At 40.7% G+C, this 19,373-nt stretch overlaps 1 protein-coding gene across 8 annotated transcripts in view; it reads left to right on the forward strand.

The window, feature by feature from the left end:
• Positions 1-1,094: 1,094 nt before the first annotated feature.
• slmapa (sarcolemma associated protein a) overlaps positions 1,095-19,373 on the forward strand; it is a 69,454-nt gene continuing 51,175 nt past the window's right edge. The window contains exons 1-3 of one of the 8 annotated variants that reach the window (XM_042089999.1): positions 1,095-3,099; positions 15,727-15,874; positions 16,723-16,795. In XM_042089999.1, coding sequence (XP_041945933.1) covers positions 2,902-3,099; positions 15,727-15,874; positions 16,723-16,795 — 419 coding nt within the window. In that variant the 5' untranslated portion in view covers positions 1,095-2,901. The remainder of the gene's footprint in view (positions 3,100-15,726; positions 15,875-16,722; positions 16,796-19,373) is intronic. The other 7 variants (XM_042089998.1, XM_042090006.1, XM_042090001.1 and 4 more) reach the window with 7 other exon arrangements.

Raw genomic sequence — 19,373 nt, forward strand, 5'->3', positions numbered from 1 at the left:
CACTACCCTCAGCAGAAGGTTTGGGGGTGGGGAAAAGGCTGCTTTATGTTTCTGCATGGACTCCACGCATTGCCGACCCTGTCGAAGTTCTGGGTCTCCTGTGTCTGCGTAGCTCACCACTGGAAGTAGTCAGAATGATGAACTCCATAGACTGCCGTGCTGAAATGTGAATCTTATTTATTTGGCCTTTTCTTGCTTAGATTTTATCAAACTTATCGAGAAATAGACACTGCATTTTAATGACGTTATTTACGAAGTGTCTGTCAGCCAGTTTATGTGCAAACTTTCCCACAACTGCCCACAAAGTAGGCTACTCCTTGCTGGCGAAGTGCTGATTTCAAAATGTTTGTGACAGTAGGATAACAAACGGATTACAAACGGATAATCCTGTCATGGTAACCAAAATATGTCTGAGTTTTATTTGCCAAGCTTGTCAGTGAACTAGCATGTTGCTACTCCCAACAACAGGCTGTTTAAGCAGTCGGCTGTCAACCTATTTTATACAGTCTATGCTATCAACACAGGGCGAGTCGAATGCGGTCTGCGTCGCCTCGTTAGAATTTTTTCGAGGTCCGCGTCGAGCGATGGAGAAGGGCTCGGAGGGGGTACGCGGCGACGCAGAAGGCTCGGAGGGGGTACGCCGTCGATTCGACGCAGAAGCATAAATCAGACTTAAGGACAGTTCTCAGATAAACCTGGTAGCCTTATTGTTCCATATGATTAATCAGATTTATTGTCTAATCTTTCAGTGAGACTACATCTCACTGAAAGTAAAGTAGGTAGGTCTACAATCCTAGTCCTTCTCCATTATAGCCTACTAAGGATTCGCCATTGGCTATTGCTAGAGTAGGTATTCACAATTCATTGATGCTGTCATTATCACAGCCAGTTTTACTTCCTGGTTTTCTGAAATGTGCATGTGTATAATTGACATGTATACTATGATATTCTGACCTGGTCAACAAGAGATGACGTTGAAGTTAAGGGATTCAAGTTCAGCCAATGATAAACTAATCTCATGATGTAATTGGTTCTGTCGCTGCGATTGTAGGTGAAGAAGGCACAGTTCGATCCTATAGCCTAAATATTCAGTCATATTTAGACTAATCAATGAATGTTGAAAGTCACAATCTGTCTTCATCTGTCATTGTTTTTAAACGTGTATGCTATTCCACCAGCATTATAGCGTTATAAATCGAGGCACTGGATTACTTGTCTTGGAAGATTCATGTGATTGGACAAGCTCAATGTCACATATTTCCACCCTTCGTTACGTTATGGGTATGTCGCGTGCGCGAGCGCGGTGTTGGCGCTGCCCGGTTTGTGTATTTCATTTCACTATGGCGGCGTTCAATTGCGGAGGAGGACAAGTTGCTTCGAATTGCCTCCAGTTTAATTGGACTCGGCATTAACCTACAGACTCCATCGTCATTCCAATTTAGTCTGAATGTCAAGGTATCACAAAAAAACAATGGCTTAACGTGGAATCTTATCAACGGAACGGAACTGGTCCTGTGTCTGCGGCAGCTGTAGGACTTTGCTTTCTGTGACCACTTAAGCTATTTAGCTAGCTATCCAGCTAGCTGATAAAATCCCGGATTTGTGTTTATTTTTGTTAAACAAGTTGGCAACTATTTTTCTTGGCGACTAACACCACTCCCTCCGACGCCGAAGACTCACGGATTTTCAGAAAATCCTTTTTTTGTCTCAGTTGGGCAATATTGTTGATTTGCTAGTTTACATTAGCTACGTCAACTAACGTTTGCTAGCTAATATACGGATAAGAGACCAACTTGGGCAGCTACTTTTAGAAATAGCAAGCCACAAATGATATTACATGTTGAGCGAGATACAACTTTTTTGGGCACATCACAGATAAGTCAGACTCCGAACCTGATTCGCGGATGAACATTTTTGCCCGTCAGACGTCAGCAAATAAACTGGAAAGTGTGCTTCTGTTGTGGGGAGGGGTAGCTAGCTAGGCAGGAATGCTAGATAGCCAGTTTGCGAATTAGCTAACGCTAACGTTTAAGGCATACAAGATTTTTGCAGAATGTGTGCTTGAACTTCCATCACAGTGCAACTTATACTAGCAGTTAAGTGTCTGACAGGTGAGATCAAGTGTAAAAGACATAGCTGAATGTTAGGTGTTTGCTGTGAATGTAACCACGGTAATTTGTGTTATTTTGAAGACTTGCTCAAATCCTTCTAGTTCTACAACGAAAGGTAACGTTAACGTCAAAACCAAGGAAGGCGAAGGATTTGCTAGCAGTTTGCTCTCAAGGTGGCCACGGATGGCTAGATATTATGAACTCTAGGATTTTATAACGGTACGGACTAGATTACAAATACATGGATTAACGTGATTGCTTCTAGACAATCTGACACTTGTTTCGAATAATCGATCTGAGCGTTTTCCTCGAGGAACGTATCCGCGTTGGTCGCCTGTTCACCGTAGGTAGTCCCAAAAGCTTATATTCACCGTTTAGCTTGTTAGCTACTAGCATAGTACATTCAACATGAGCTACCTCTGAGTTCAGAGGCTGCAGGTCTGGCCTAAAGCCGCTTCTTAAGAGGTACTTTTTATGGATTTTGACAGCTATATTTAAAGTGGAGTATTGGTTTTCCTTACACGATGGAGGTCTTTGGAGACAGTACATTTACTTATACATGATAATTGAGTTATTGTTTTAGTTATGTAGGCAATTGGGTATAACGTCAACTCATTGATGAGTTTTCCCCCTCGATTGACAAAATATATTGGTGAATGCATTGTCGAGGCGAATATATTGTATAGCTAACCTTATTCCAGTTTAGTTAGGGGCTAGAAAGTCAGTCATTCTGGATCAAGAAACCTTGTCTTTCGTACCTGGTTGGAGTAATACTCCCAAGCCATCATCAATGCCTTCAGCGCTGGCAGTTTTTACCTGCCGCCCGAATTCACACCCTTTTCAGGAACGTCATGTCTACCTGGACGAGCCAGTCAAGATTGGGCGGTCTGTGGCTCGCTGTCGTCCTGCTCAGAACAACGCAACGTTTGATTGCAAGGTGTTGTCCAGGAATCATGCACTCGTTTGGTTCGATCACAAAACGGGCAAGGTAAGTCACTTCGTACTTAGGCTACTTATGTATGAAGGCTTAAATGAACAGGTTGAACAAACAATGTATTGACATGTGTTTTGAAATATGAAACAAGTCGTCGCCGAATATTCTTTATCGCTGTCCAGTTCAAGCGGTGTTGGAGATCCTGTAGTGCTTCTATAATGTGGGTCAAATCCGTTGAACATGGGCATAAATACCTATAAAAGTTGTTGAACTGAGATTGGAGGATATGTTGATTGCTTTTGCCGTTGAGTTGTGGTAAGATGTTGACATATCCAAACAAACTGCACTGAAGGTATTTTAACCCTATGGAGTCAGAGCCCAGACTGTGAGACTAATCTGCTGTTCCTGTTTTTTTAGCAGTAGCACCAAAGTCAAATATATGTTAAATCAAACTCAACTTTACAGTAATATGTTAATAGTCTGCATGTCTATGTAAAATGGTGCAAATAATTGAAGATTTGCAGATGAATGTGGAAGCAGGGGAAAAAAGCTGCAACCGCTTGACCTAATGATCTCAGGATCTGTTAATGCATTGACAAAAATTGATTGTAGATTGCAGTTCATTTCAATTTTATCTTAGACAATAACAGATACATTCAGTTTCGTCTTCCCCACCTGCCCATATGAGAGTATTTCAGTTGAGACAACTGAGAATCTACTAAATGAAGTTTAGCCACCATAAGTGCTTTTCCTTTCAGTGTGCAGTCATTTTACATACCACCAATGATTAACAGAACTCATGGGCCTTCCCTCAATGGGACCGCAGCAAAATTTGTCATCAAAATAGCAGTGTGTGTGGCTCTGTTAAGGTGAACAAGTGAGGCAACGAGTGAAGGCTGATTTATGCTTCTGCATCAAATCGACGGCATACCCCCGCAGACCCCTCTACGTCACCACGTACCCCCTCCGAGCCTTCCATCGTTGCTCGATGCGCACCTCCAAAAAATTCTAACCTCGCGTCAAGGTGATGCACACAGCAAGGACTGTGATTGGTTGACTCGCCCTGTGTGTTGATAGCCGACTGCTTCAAGCAGTCTACTGTGGGGAGTAGCAACATGCTATTTCACTGACGCAAGCTTTGCAGATAAACGCATATTTTGGTTACAATTACTAAAGTGGCGGATGCTGCTTTTGGAAATAAGGGAAGCTGTAAATAATTTGTCAGTTATTAAACTAATATTATTAAGGTACTATATTGATATTTGAGGGCAAAACCAGTTTAGACCAAACAGAGAGCAGCTAGCTCGGCCAAGTTCATTTTGGGAGAGTTGAAATGGGCTATTTGGCAGCCTACTTGAGTTATTTCTCTGTGACTATAGTTAAATAAATTTTGTCTCTACCTTGCTGTTTTATTTTGAATCTTTCTTCGTAAAGAAGACCATCAAATGGCTTTAAAAATTCAGGTAAACAATATTAGCATAATCTAGCTGCCACTTTACACAGCTAACAGCGAGCTAGTGTCACAAACTCAATAACTAAATATATATATTTTATAGTTTTATTTACAGTAGGCTATGTACAAAGACATAGAAACTGACCGTATTGCTGACAAATACAGGTGGAGTGGGTCTGGGGAAGATTAATTCACAGCCCATTTCCAAATAGCGTTCTCAAATGGATGCCGATTAAAATGCCTCCGGACGCAATAGGAGAGGCCAAAAACCAATCAAAGCAATGAAAGAGACAGAGTGACTGGAACACACAATTTGCAACAGTTTACTGTCTGGTTGTAGGGAGAACCAGAGCCGTATAGCCTCTGTGTAGAACCATTTTAAGAACATTTTAATTAAATACACTGAAAGCTAATATTTTGTCACTAGCAACCTACTGCCCTCGGTCAAACACAATTGCTTTTTCATCTCTGAACAAAACCGTTCATGTTCAAACGAGAATTTTGTTTCATTCGTCATTTCTGGCCGGCCGGATAAAGCAGGCATGGGGGACGAGACTGAAACGTTCAAAGCAATTATGCCGGAATTGTTTCAAGGCAAACACTGAAGTGTAGCTTAATGCAGTGGTCTTTAAATCATTTTCATCCCATAAAAACTCTCAATGTTGCAATGTGTTTAGGCTAGCCTAGGCCTATTTAATTTTTTGGTTAAAACGGTGTAGCCTTAATGATAAAGATGACCAGATATGGCGAAAATGAACATGATGACTGACAAAATAAATTACTGTGATGTTTTAAGAAACCATTGTTGGCTTACATTGAACAAGTCAGCATAGCACATCAATTCAAAAATATGTTTTCTGACGACTACGTGCAGCTACTGTAGGCCTATAAATGAACAGAATATCAAACAGCCTACCACTGTTGCAGATATCACATAGGTATCCCTTACATTTTTGTACATTGTTGCACATTCCAACATAAGGAAGCAGTTACGAGAAACTTTCTTCTAAGTCCCTGTCTAAAACTAACGTGATGGCAGCTTCAAACAAGCGGCAGCAGCCATTGTTTATATATTTTTTTTTAAAACCCTGGCTTCAACAGGGTGCTCTATCATCATGTAAAAATGACGATAGACTACCGGCAAAAACTTGTTGCTGAATGAACCAGACATGAAGTTGAGCAAGTTCTAGCATAGTCTAGTCTAGGTAGTAATGTAGATACAGTAGGCTTGTTTTTGACAAAATTTTCCGCGATATTTTAGAGGCGGCGCCTCCCTTGTAGTCTTGGAGGGATCACCTCTGAATGACGGGGTTATCTGTTTGGAAAGTCTCTTTGTCAGTAACGTTTTGAAATCAGCACTTCACCAGCAGGCAGTACTTTGTGGGCATTTGTGGGAAAGTTCGCTTGCTAACATAACATAAAATGGCTGGCAGACACCTCTCAAATAACCTCAAACTTATTTTCTGGTTACAATAACTAGGTCATTGGAATTCTGACTTCCGTTCCGGTGGGTAGCGACACAGAGTAGACGCAGAACCTCGAAAGGATCACGCTGGCGTCGAGGCAACGGCGTAGTCATTGCGTGAAGTCGATACAGAAGCATAAATCAGCCTTGAGTGTCTGCGGCCAGCGAGATAGTGAATGGTGAAAAGCTGGTAATAAAATCAGAGTTTGTGATGATAGAAACTTATGCATAGTTTCAACTGTATCATTGAATAAAGCTGCAACTCCTCGACCTATGGTGTGTCTGTTGCACACAACTTGCTGCAACAGAAGTGAAAGGGGGGTTGTCTCGAAGGTCTTGTTCACTTATAATGACCTGATTACAAACTGAAGCAACATTTTTCTTGGTAACATCGCAAAACCAAAGCGAACAAAATGCAAATATGGCCTAATACTAAAATTTAAGTTAGATTTATCTACCGAGCCGTTCCTCCAATGGGTTTGTTTTTCTTTCACCAGCTAGCACGTTAAAGTGCAGCCATGGCCTACTGGTTAGGGCTTCGGACTTGTAACCGGAGGGTTGCTGGTTCAAACCCCGACCAGTAGGAACAGCTAAAGTGCCCTTGAGCAAGGCACCTAACCCCTCAAAACCCACCGTAAGCACAGTATGCAGAAACACCATTAGGCGGTGGGCCGAGGGCTGTTATCTGCTTTAATTTCTGATAAAATCGATTCCCAGTCATAGTCAGGTTGTTTTTTTCCACATGAACCTGGCTATTGCCGATGTCCTTCATTTCTTCACGTCTTACAACATAGACAAATGCAATAATAGTCTAGTGAAGTCAGAAATGAGCCTGTCTAAAGGCCTCTTGGAAATCATGTGGCATGTTACATTAAATGCGCACACAATTGCGATTCGAAGCAAAAAGTATGATGGCCTAACAAAGGTAAATTGCATATTTGTAAATGTGGCGACGGCGAAGCGTTAAAGTGAATCGTAGACTTTATAATAACCAAAGAAAGTAAAGGAGATGATTTGCACCTCCGTTCACCAAATAAAGGCTGTGGTTGTGTTTCTACAATATGTTGTCACAAAACGTAATTTCTGTCAGAAACCAAGTAGGCTAAACGTTTTCATTGTCATCATGAACTATGACGATGCCCATGTTCAGTAGGCTATGTGTTTAATTTATTCAAGCAGTGACATTTGGTTTAATGCATGGGGTAACGTGAGGTGCGTCAGAAAAAAGATGGGCCTGTCCCTCTCAAAACATGTTAAAATAGCGTGATTAGCAACCAGAAAGTAAAAAAAAAAATCCCGGGGGAGACACCCCCGGACCCCCATGTTTATTATTATTATTATTATTATTATTATTATTATTAGGCTATTACAACTGGCCTGCCCCCACTGCTAAAAAAAAATCTAGAGGTTACGGTCATCTCAAAAATGGTGGGAACGTCAAATGTAACAAGTAGGCCTATAAGTCAGAAGAGCTACATATGCGACTGATTACACATTTAATTTACCTGAACAGTGTTTGAATCCTGTTTGTAGCCTACTCACTGGAAATCTTGGACCTAGCAGTTACTGTGCAAAGCACAGATTCCATTTGTGTTATCTGTTATCACAGATTTCATTCCATATTAGCCACCAACAACCAGCTAATGATGTTGTTATGCATGTACAAAATACAACATTTGAACACCCATATTGCTGCAGCTGTTAATGTGATTACTCATATTTCAAGCTGCATTTCTCCAGCCCCTCAGTTGTGATGCTTTTCATGAACTGGCCCCCATTACAAACTAATTGAATAGCCCTGGTCTACAGTATGATAGCATTAAAGTATGGATGGTAACACACAACCCATTCATTACCTTCTGGTCGGGAGGAATGAAACAGGCACGGGGACGAAAGAAACATACAGTTGAAGTTATGAAAACTTCAGTATTTATGGCCGCCGCTGGCGGTCGATGATTCCCGGGACACCGAAATACCAGGGCACTTGGTCGGCATGTAGCTCCACTAGACTTTTTACGGAAAATTGTGTTCGTTCGGTCCCCGGGGTCTGTGACACAATGGTTTCGCATGAGACAATTAGGAAATATGAAAGCGGAGCTCGAAAAAAGAGAGAGCGGCAGCCAGACGTTCTCAGTAAGGCGCGTCAAAACCACGGCCGTACGCACTGTGCGTATCATCAGGCTACTCGAGAGAGAATTTCCCCTGTGTTTGTGTTCACACCAAATTGGCCTAGGCTACCATAACTTTTCAACTCTGTATGGTATTCCATTATTAACTGCATGACAGTAGGCTATTTACAATTTTCTGTAAAGTAAAGTTTGTAACACGTTATCAAAATCAACTTAATGCAGAACTGCACGCGTGCACCTTTTGTTTGAGCAGGAGAGATACACACGCATGCTACAGAAGTTGTAGGGCTAGCTTGTTGTTTTATATTACTATAAATAGGTCGTTATTAGGCGTTGTTGTTGTAAAGATATTGCATGTGGATGTTATTGGCCTACTATGTAGGCTACTTTTTAACTGACCAATACAGGAACCTAACCGGGACAAATATTATCAAAGCGTTGAAAGTTAGGTGGGTGTGTGCGTACCATCGCATTCATTCCTGCAGGCGCCCTGTCCACTTTTTTCAAAACGAGCATCAAAATAGTGATAAGTCCACGTCTAGGCATACTACCCCTGTCCCTGACAACGTTACCGGCTCCGACACCCCCCTTGTTTGTATTTGATGTGGTTGGGCTGTGTGTGTGCGCGCTAGACTGCGTGTTTCAATGTATTTGACGTTGTGGCTGGCTAGGGCTGTGTGTTAACAATGTATTACAGACAGCGTGTTACAATGCATCATGATGAGGCTGTGTGCGTGCGCGCCAAACTCTAGGCTACAATGTTTCATGAGTTCAGAGTTGCACATTTTAGGCTGACCTGGGTACCACTGGCAGTTTTTTTTTTTTTTTTTTTCCAAGCCTTAGTTGAAGTAATTGATGGTAATAATAAAATATTTCATGGTTGATTTTTTTTTTTTTTTTTTTTTTTTTTTGTGCATTGCCCCATGTTTGTAGGCTACTTGTTTTTTGTATGTTGGTTGGTTATACAGTTCCACAATATAAATGCATATATATATATTGATGATGATGATGATGATGATGATGATGATGATAATAATAGTAATAGGAAAAAAGTAAGTGGCACCTCTGTAATATTTTTTGTACAGCTAGGGTTGTAACTACACAAAAATCACAATTCGGTACCTGTTGAAGTCACGGTTTGGTTAATTACAGTACTTCTTTATGTACTGCTAGCCTTACATTCACTGACAAAATTGCTGATGCTCAACACGTATAAGCAGAAATAGTATTTTGAAAAGATGTGAAATGTTTTTTTACAGTTCTGGTCTGCCACTTAATATGTTTGTGTGGAAACTCTAATTTGAAAAATGGTCCGTACTCCACATGCAAAAAAAGCCCAACGTTGGTTACTGTATTCGGTACATTCAGTACAAATCTGTCTTGAACCTAACGTTATGTACCTAAAATGGTTTGTTACAAATATAGCCCTTTTCACACAGAGATCATGCAAGAGGAGACGTCTTTTTGCCGCATCGTGTGTCTGAAAACGAGGTGAAAATTTGCCAGCCTGCTGATCTGTTCACATGATCCGGCATTTTGGGGAGCCAGGAGGCAGGATCAGCTAGCAAATTAAAACATGACGTGCAACAGGGGGCGTGTAGAGTGATAGTCGTAGGCCTTCAGATGCAGCAGGTGTGTGATTTCCAAAACCATGGCGGGAGAACCGACTGCACTTTGGTTAGCTGCTGCGCACATTTTTAGTACCCTACAAATCTAAAGCCCTGATGAAGACCTCTGTGCTAGGTCGAAACATTTTGGTGTTTTATTGAAGTAGCCAATTCCTTGCTGTCACTGTTTTTGGAGTGCTTGGATTAATATATTTTTTATATTGGACTGATCCCCCTTATCCAAGAGCACCCGATATCGCGAATGTACGTTTATCAACTAGAGCTACCAGCCATTTGTTCTGAGTTGAACTAGCTATTCAACAACCTCAGACGTCAAATTGGTTATATGCAATCACGACTACCTGTGTAAACTACCTGTGTCAGATCTGTGGTGTGTGCGTTCTGTCACTGCTGCGGCGTGATTGCAAGGTGTAAAGACTATTGGAGTTGGTGTCTGTTTTTGATAGGCCAGTGTCATAGAACCTGACATAGGACCTGTCAGGGAATGGCTAACCAAACTCAAAATCAAGAAATTGGCACATGAAAATGAATAATAAAGATGTAGATACAAATGTAAACAAATTAATACCAGGATAATTCCTGTTATTATTGTAATAAGCAATATTCTTTCACAACCAGAAATGTGTACAATATCATACATGCACATGCACAGTTGCGTACCCAGCTGAAGATGATAGATCACTCCACTTCCACATCCTCCCCCTTACACATCCTCCCCCTTACACATCCTCCTTTTCATATCTTTCTGACTGCATAATAAGCCACACACCCAGTAATGCAGAAAAAATCTGGTGATATACTGTGGAAATACTGTCATACACATTTTTGGTCGTACTGTCCAACACTACTAACAGTTTTTTGAGGAATAGCCTACAAGGCAAATAAAACAAGCAAATTCTACAGGTTAAAAAAGAGAATATTTTTAATAGGATGAAGCATAAGGCAGAATCCAGCTTTAAAGGATGGAAATAAGAGAACAACACAGTTGAGAGACCAAAAGAAGCGTTCAAACATGTGGGCCTGGTTATGGTATAAATCTTAATTTTTCAAAAATCAATAAGGGTGGACGGGGCAGAGCTTTTGTGTGTGTTCAAGTTGATCAGTTACTGTTAATGTTTCTTGTTTTATTGAAATTGCCACCTATAGCCATAGCCAGTTCAAATCTGTGAGGTGAGATGAGCTGTAATTACCTGAACTCACAATCAGAAAGTGTCCCCTCACATGCTGTCAAAGTGAGTGGCTTTAAAGGCAGTACCTTTTGCCTGTCACTTTTTCTTCTGAAGTGAGAGTTCTGGTTTCCAAAAATAGTTGACTGGAATTCACGCTCCCCCACCCCTGGTTATCAGGCACTCTAAAAAGGGACAACCAACTGGCTAACAGCTGACTGCAGGCAACAGACCCCCCCCCCCCCCCCACACACACACACACACACACACACACACACACACACACCACCACCACCACCATCAAATCACTCCCAAATCGTCAGAATACCAGAGCAGTATCCTATTCTGTATAAACTAGTACACCTATTTTTCTACATTACACTATTGTAATGTAGTATTGTGAATTTCAAAATGTTTATTAGGGTAATATTGGGGCATAGCTATTGTAATTTTCAGCATCACCTACGCTTCAAAGCCATAGCCAAACACTGAGATGGAATTGAATGGAATTTGAATTTGCCCTTTGGGGATCAATAAAGTATCTATCTATCTATCTATCTATCTAAAGAATTCAATACAATTTCTCCATTGACAACTGGAGTATAAGCCAAAAAATAATAACCGTCAATGGTAGACTTAAAACCAGCTATGACATGACAAAGCGATTGTATGTGCTCAAATAGACGTCAAAAGTTCATGGTGCATAAACCTTGTTTTGAGAGAAAATTGTTTTATTCACAATTTAACGGAAAGTACTACACTTCCCAAAATCCTAATGTGTAAAAGCAGAGCCTTTGATTGGTAGAGATCACTGTTGCCATGGAAATGTTTATGCCATTGTTCCTGCAACCGTCGGCTCGGTACTCGCTGAAATCAAGATGGATACCGAGGCTGTAAGAACCGATGTGTGGCCGTCCGATGAAAACTGTTTTTCTCATCTTGAATGTTGAGTTTACTCAATGGAAACGGTAGGAAGTTAGTCATCTTCTTGTCTGACATGAAAAAGAAGCATGTTAAACTTTCATTAGGATACAAATGTTCAAAATGTGTCAGTTCGAAAAGGCTTATGGGATGAGTAGTTCCTTCACTCGGAAATTCAAATATTTAGTCTTGTACCTTTTGCCTTTTTTTGTTTTTTTCTGTTCGTTTTTTTGCTTGACATGAAATGTTGTATGATTATGAGTCACGTCATAGCTGGTCAGCCTAAGTCAGGGTCTAAAACTCTATATGGATTTTTCCAGACGTCAATTGGAGAAATGAATGAGAAACTTGCTTCCGGAAACTGAACTCTGGAAACTAAGGAGGGGTGGGACTGTTGAGCTCTATTGATCAAGTATTGAGAGAACACCAAAATCATCAGCTTCAAAAAGCTATACAATTGAAGCTTATGGGGCATGTGGGAAACATTCCATATCAATTCAACCAGGGCCCACACACTTAGGTCTCTCAAAATCGGAAAAAATTACCAGGTGTTTATTTTCCTTATTGAGATGAGTAGAAACACTCTCACAACGCAATGATCAGAAAAGAAATTCCTTCAGGGTCTGAACAGCAGACCTCACAAGTCTGAAAATTAATTTTGAATCTCATTTTCAAAGCACCCTAGCACCTTGTGGGAATGTACGAAAAAATGTTTAAATATTTTTTTCTTTATTCTCTATGATCCCTTCTTTTTAAAAACACCAATTTGACTACTACCAGGAGTAACCTGCTTGTTTTCACTGCTGACTACTCAAAATATATTAAAAATGCCTTGCTGACATGAAGATCCCTATAATTTCTTCATATTTACAGCTTGGGGAAAAAAGTAAGAAACCACTGCACATTTTTCTGATGTCATCATCCTACGGTTGCTGAGTGACATTCGAATGAGTCATATTCAAATTAGCAGTGGTCTCTTAATTTTTAATATGACAGTCAACTCATTTGAATGTCACTCAGCAACCGGATGGTAGGATGATATCAGAAAAATCTGCAGTGATCTCTTAAACTGTAACAGCTCTGGAAAAAATGATCATACTATATTGGTCTATCAAATTAATACATTATTGAACATTACTGATTATAGTGTGTAGGTTATTCTGTCTATAATGAACATCAAACTAGTCATCAAAATATTCAAAAGACTTTTTACAAACTCAAAATCATGTTGTGTACAAGGCCTGCACCTTGGGATTTATAATGAAATACTGGTAAAATAGTCTCTTAGCTTATGAGCATAAGAGCACAGGAATGTTTGTGTTTGTTTGCAAGAAGGACATGGCTTTTCTTTAAACGACAATTCCGGCGCAAAATGAACCTAGGGGTTAATAACACATGTGTACCGAGTTTGACCGTTCGCTGGGATTTATTTTCATGCTAGTCGAATGTGACCAGTTTTATTGCAAACCGCTAATTAGCGTTTAACGCTAGCCTTCGCGGCACATGTACAGTAAAAAGAAATCGCTATTTCTATACCACTAACAAGGCTCAAAATAGCACCACACTTACACAGTAGCATAATGAGGGTCTCTACGTGTAAACCTAAGCATTGAGAACTTTGTAAGTGTACAGGCAGTTTATTAAAAAGAAACACATTACCGTTCACGTCTGGTTCACATATACAGGCAGGCAATAAACTGCCTGTACAAATCCAACAGAATTGCTAATAAACAGCGCATATAAGGCTCACATTTACTGTTAATGGGCGCAGTTTGAATCTTGGAAATTCAAACTCCTAGTACTCTGGGTTCGACCTAGTTGAAGAGTTGCGGCAGAACTTAAGAGAGCTTTCCCTGGTCGTTTCTTTTGCAACTTTCACCTTTGTGGACAGCTAACATCCAGTGCTACAAAACAGATTATCGCATGTTGTTAGGACAAGCTGTGTGAGTGAAACTGAACAGAAAATATGCATGGGTAACTCTATATTAGTTCAAACAGCTTTTACCCCATTGTTTCTGGGTTTCTCCCCCATGTCTCATGACTATCATAAGAACATTTCAGACTGGTATCTAATTTCATTACGGATATGCTTTTTTTCAATTATGGATGTACACATTCTAGAAAATTGCTGAAAATCTCACCTATTTTTGCTGAACATTTGCACACTGGGGTAGTAGATGTACTGGGGTAGTAAATCTAGTGTAGATTTCTAATATCACAGTGGAATTACTGTCCTACCCAACGTTAGTGCTCGGTAGGACAGTATACCGGTCTGAATTTTTCGCACCGGTGTGGAATTTTCACAAACCAGCATACCTCGGTTATAACGTTAAGTTGGTAATGTGTGCCTCTGAGGCCACGCAGTAACTCTGTGTAGTAACTACTGTGCAAACATTATAAACTGACATAGAGGGGGACATCCGGCCGTATTCTTTCTACCTGTGCACTTAACACAGCCGTGGCCTACTGGTTAGCGCCCTGGGTCCGGAGGGTTGCCGGTTCGAACCCCGACCAGTAGGCACGGCTGAAGTGCCCTTGAGCAAGGCATCTAACCACTCACTGCTCCCCGAGCGCCGCTGTTGTTGCAGGCAGCTCACTGCGCCGGGATTAGTGTGTGCTTCACCTCCCTGTGTGTTCACTGTGTGCTGAGTGTGTTTCACTAATTCACGAATTGGGATAAATGCAGAGACCAAATTTCCCTCACGGGATCAAAAGAGTATACTTATACTTATACTATACACAGGTGATGTCACTAACTATCTGATCTACCTGGTTGCTAATTAGGATGAGCTGATTTACTAAATGGTTGGATCAAATATTTGGCAGGACTTTTACTTTCTGAACCCAGGATGTCCGCCTCTGCTGACATACATAAACAAAGTAAAATGCTATACAAATGCAGTAAGAGGAGAATTGCGTGAGTCGGGAGAATACCTGGTTGGTTGGTAACATTTTGCGGTCGGCCTTGCGTGATCTTAAAAACAGGCGTGCTATCGCTGTTTTAAATATATTGCTGTGTGATCACAGCCCCTCACTCTCTCTCCCAGCAGCTCTTCCCTACAGTTCTAGTAATGCTGATGAACTGTCATGCAGCAGATTTGCATAAGAACAGGCACAGCACAGACCCTTAATGAAGATTTTAGATGGGCAGCTGTGATGGGTTTTAAGTTGCCCTGGATTTCCCTGTGTCTAAAATAGAAGTGCATAAATATTTTTAAATAATGCAAAATAAATTAGCAACTGCAACTCCAAGAGTATCAGTAATATCTACATGTGTGCTGTCATGAATAAATACAGGATTTAGAAATACAGTATTTTTCTGTTTTCTTCTTATTGTAATACTTTTTCTGTTGTGATACGAAGCAATATTTATATACATCAGTAGTATGTTAAGAAAATGATTGTGTACTGAAAGCCTCATGATCAAATTTGTATTCTATTTGCCTCTGTAAAATGAAATACAAACCTATAGAGGGCTAGTCGTGCTAAATTAGCAATATCCTGATACACCATGAAACAGTCAAAATCTTAACTTACTGTGATACTGATTTTTAGTCTTACCGCCCAGCACTACCCACGATTGATGTCCCATTGATCCAATTGAACAAATCCAAATATTTTTTGGCAAAATTTGTCTAAGCTAACGATAACACCTATTGTTTGTGTTTGTTAACTTGGCAGGTAGTTTGCTAACTGTTATGTAAGTAGTCTAGCGGTTTCCTGTTGTGCTTCATGAACAATATAGTCTGGCAGTCAAATTAGTTTTTGAGACTAGTGTTTCTGTCCTGAAAAAACTGGAGTGTGAAATATTTACTAAACCTTTTTTTCCCTTTTGAAAGTATATTGTGTGGATGTGTGGAAATGGGTATGGTAATGTGGCTTCTGGTTCTCTAATCATGTAAATGTCTTCCTGTTCTAGTTTTATCTCCAGGACACCAAGAGCAGCAATGGCACCTTCATCAACAGTCAGCGCCTGAGCCGAGGCTCTGAAGAGAGCCCCCCCTGTGAAGTCTTGTCTGGTGACATCATTCAATTTGGTGTGGATGTGACTGAGAATACGCGTAAAGGTAGCATCCTTCACTCCATTAATTAATCAGTAGTTACAGTATATGTGCCTATGTTTGAGCCTGTCTGTATCGTATGAAGCCCTACATGCATTACCTCTTCAGGTTATGTAATAAATCTTGGTACTACCTTCATGTCTCATTTCATTGTCCATTTAACACAAGAATACTTTCTATAATTTTGCCCATTTCAGTTTTTTTAGTAGTGGTTGGTAATATCAAACCTATATGTAAATGCTTGTTCCTCCACCTTGGGAAAGATTTCTCCCAGCTATTTTATGTTCTAAAGCTGGAAAGCAGATTATATTTCTTGGCACTTCTTATTTGTCTGGTCTAACAGGGCACAGTCCTAGCCCTTGGTCACATGAATTTAGCAGGTGTGAAAACCAAAAACATGTCTCAACTCTTACCCTGAATGTGTCGTAATGGCAGGACATGAAGTAATCACAATTGGATATGAATGCAAATTAACTTGGCCTTTTACAGTCCAGCTACAATCCTGAGCTCAGAGTATGCTGGAACAGCTTGCGCTAGCAAGGATGTGTTGTGTCGCCTGCTAGAGCTGATGTAGTATGACGAGTGAACGAATGGTGTTTTGTTGAGTCATTGATGTCATTGGTGTTTTGTCTGTAGTTAGTGTAGTGGGCTGTGGTGTCATTCTGACCTACATCCCATTCGACTTCTTTCTGGATTAAAACCTGATATATTATTCTTGTATGTCACTAAAGCTATATGCTACATTTTGAGAGTCTTACTTTTTTAGGAGCAGTTGCTACTGTATTGTTCTGTGTGTTTTAAGACTGTCAGAGATGTGCGCTCTATCAACTGGAGTCTCCTCCTCCTTTTTCTAGTTACCCATGGTTGCATTGTGTCCACTATCAAGCTGTTTCTACCTGATGGCATGGAAGCTCGGCGACGATCAGAGTAAGTTTCAGATCTTGATATGATGTTATTGCTAAGGACAATGTGTGTTACTTATAGTGCACTTGTAGAATTAATTCATGAAACCTCTAGTGGCTGCACTGTGTTTAGAAACTGTAGATTGCACAAGTAGTTTTGAGGAAAACATGAGGGCAACAATGGAGGAAGGAACTGGCTTTCATCACATGTGGCCCAATGCAAAGTGTAGAGGTTCTGTTAGCTCTGCAGTTATACTGTATTAGCAGAAAGCTTTTTTGCGCCTATATGCATCACATGCAGCTCTCGGACTTCCATTGGGGTATTCATTTCACTTGTGAGTATTGATCAGCCACAGATAAATTAATCTTAAGTGCCCTGATTCTGATGGATACGACTTTATGTTGTATATGGATATAACCTTGGCTGGATAATGCCTTAAAATTATTTCAGATTTACCTCAGTCATAATAAATCCATGAACATTTAATTTCTTGTCCAACAAGGCCTGACCTCACAAATACTCTAATGATTGAAAGACTTCCACAGAGTCTATAAAATCCCTCTGTTACAGCTGCATTTGGGGGAACAATTTATCCATCCATATTTGTGTGTGTGTGTATAAAGTATAGGCCTGCCTGATAAATTGTTATAAAATCGCAATCTCGATTCAGGTGAGTTTAAAAACAGGTGTGATCTCGTTGTTTGTATAAGTTGATTACTGTGCCATCACAGCCCTTTTACGCTCACTCCCAGCGGCCCCTTCCCACAGACCTGGTAGCCTTGTAACGAAGCAACCGCTGTGATGAACTGTCATGCAGGTTCACATCAGAGTGGAGACCCTAACCTACTGAACGTTTTAGATGGTCTGGATTTCCCCCCTAAAATAGGAATAGTCCCAGTAATGTATTGAAACCATTTTTAGTAAATTAAAGAATTCCTGCTAACTTGCGACGCGACAAAATGAAAGCCTCTCTGCTTGTGCAAAGTTGAAATAAAAAACAAGTTTTATATTTAAGTTATCATGATAACATATTGTAGGCCTATATGGTTTGTCATATAAGCCTATTTAATGTTATTAATTGATAAATGTAGCATATTTTCCACCGGAGAGTCTTTTTTTTTTTTTTACTGTAAACTGTAACACAATACAGTAAACTCTGGTGTGTGTGTACACTACTCACAAAAAGTTAGGGATATCTAGCTTTCGTGTGAAATTTATGGAAAATGTACAAAGTTCAAGCTACAGTGGTATTATATCATGAAAGTAGGGCATTTAAGTAGAAGCATGCAATGGTGATTTCCTCATCTCAAACAATTTATTAAAGCAAAAGCCAACAACAGTGGTGGGTATACCACAGCAAAAAAAATTACTTCCATTCTTCTTGAAAGGCAGCCCTCATGTCATTGAGGTTCTGGGGTACAGAGTTACAAGCCTCAACACGGCGACAGCTGATCCCATAGGTTTTCTATGGAATTCAGGTCTGGAGAAAGTGCAGGCCACTCCATTTGAGGTACCCCAGTCTCCAGCTGCCGTTCCCTAATAATGCGACATCGATGAGCTGGAGCATTGCCGTCCATGAAGATGAAATTAGGCCTGGATTAATGATGTTATTCAGGTAGTATGGGCTTATCACTGCACCATTCACAAAGTGTAGGTCAGTTCTGTATTGATTAGACACACCTACCCACATTGTAACACCACCACCACCACCAAAGGGTCGTCTGGTGACAACAATGGCTGATGCATAGCGCTCTCCTCGACGTCTCCAACATCGTTGGTGGCCATCATTTCTGCTCAACGTGAATCGACTTTCATCAGAGAACAGCACTGAGGCCCACTGGTCCCTCGTCCAGCGTAAATGCTCCCTGGCCCATGCAAGATGATGACGCCTGTGCCTAGTTGTGTGGTCAGGTACCCTTGCAGGTTGTCGAGCACGCAGACCATGCTGATGTACACGGTTTCGAGTGGTCTGACGTGACACTTGGGTGCTTCTCACCTCCCTTAAATGTGCCTGGAGTTGAGTGGCATTCATCATCCGGTTCCACCGGGCAGGTTCGCAATGAAGCGGTCATCAGTGTGGGATGTGGCCAATGGACGTCAATGCCTTTCTGTGACTCTTTCAGTCTCTCTGTATCTCTGTTGCAACCTGCTGATGACACTCTAAGCTCAGTGGCCACTTCCGTCTGACAACATCCTGTTTGAAGCCTCGCAATGGCGAGGTACTGTTTATCAATTGTTAGGTGTTGTCTTGGTCTCATGATGTCAAAATGTGAACAGCATGATGATGATGATTGTTTAAATACTAATTCTAATTGAACCAGGACATGTATTGGTCGATTCATGGATCAAACACCTGTTGTGAATTTTGCCATTAAGCTCCTTGTTAGAGAACAGCAAGTTGTGCAGAAAGTACTGAAACATTAAACTGTTGGACATGCACATTCAATAGTTTAGAAAAGGTCCATCCTGAAATTTCACCCAAAAGCCAAATATCCCATACCGGTGTAGTGTTTCTACTCCATTATAGACATAAAACCAGCTGAGATCCGTTGCATTGTTTTTTAACACTGCCTTTTCAAATGATGTAAGTGAATTAGTAAAC

Source organism: Alosa sapidissima, chromosome 4 (assembly GCF_018492685.1).
Source record: "Alosa sapidissima isolate fAloSap1 chromosome 4, fAloSap1.pri, whole genome shotgun sequence".
In the NCBI taxonomy this organism is placed as follows: domain Eukaryota; kingdom Metazoa; phylum Chordata; class Actinopteri; order Clupeiformes; family Clupeidae; genus Alosa; species Alosa sapidissima.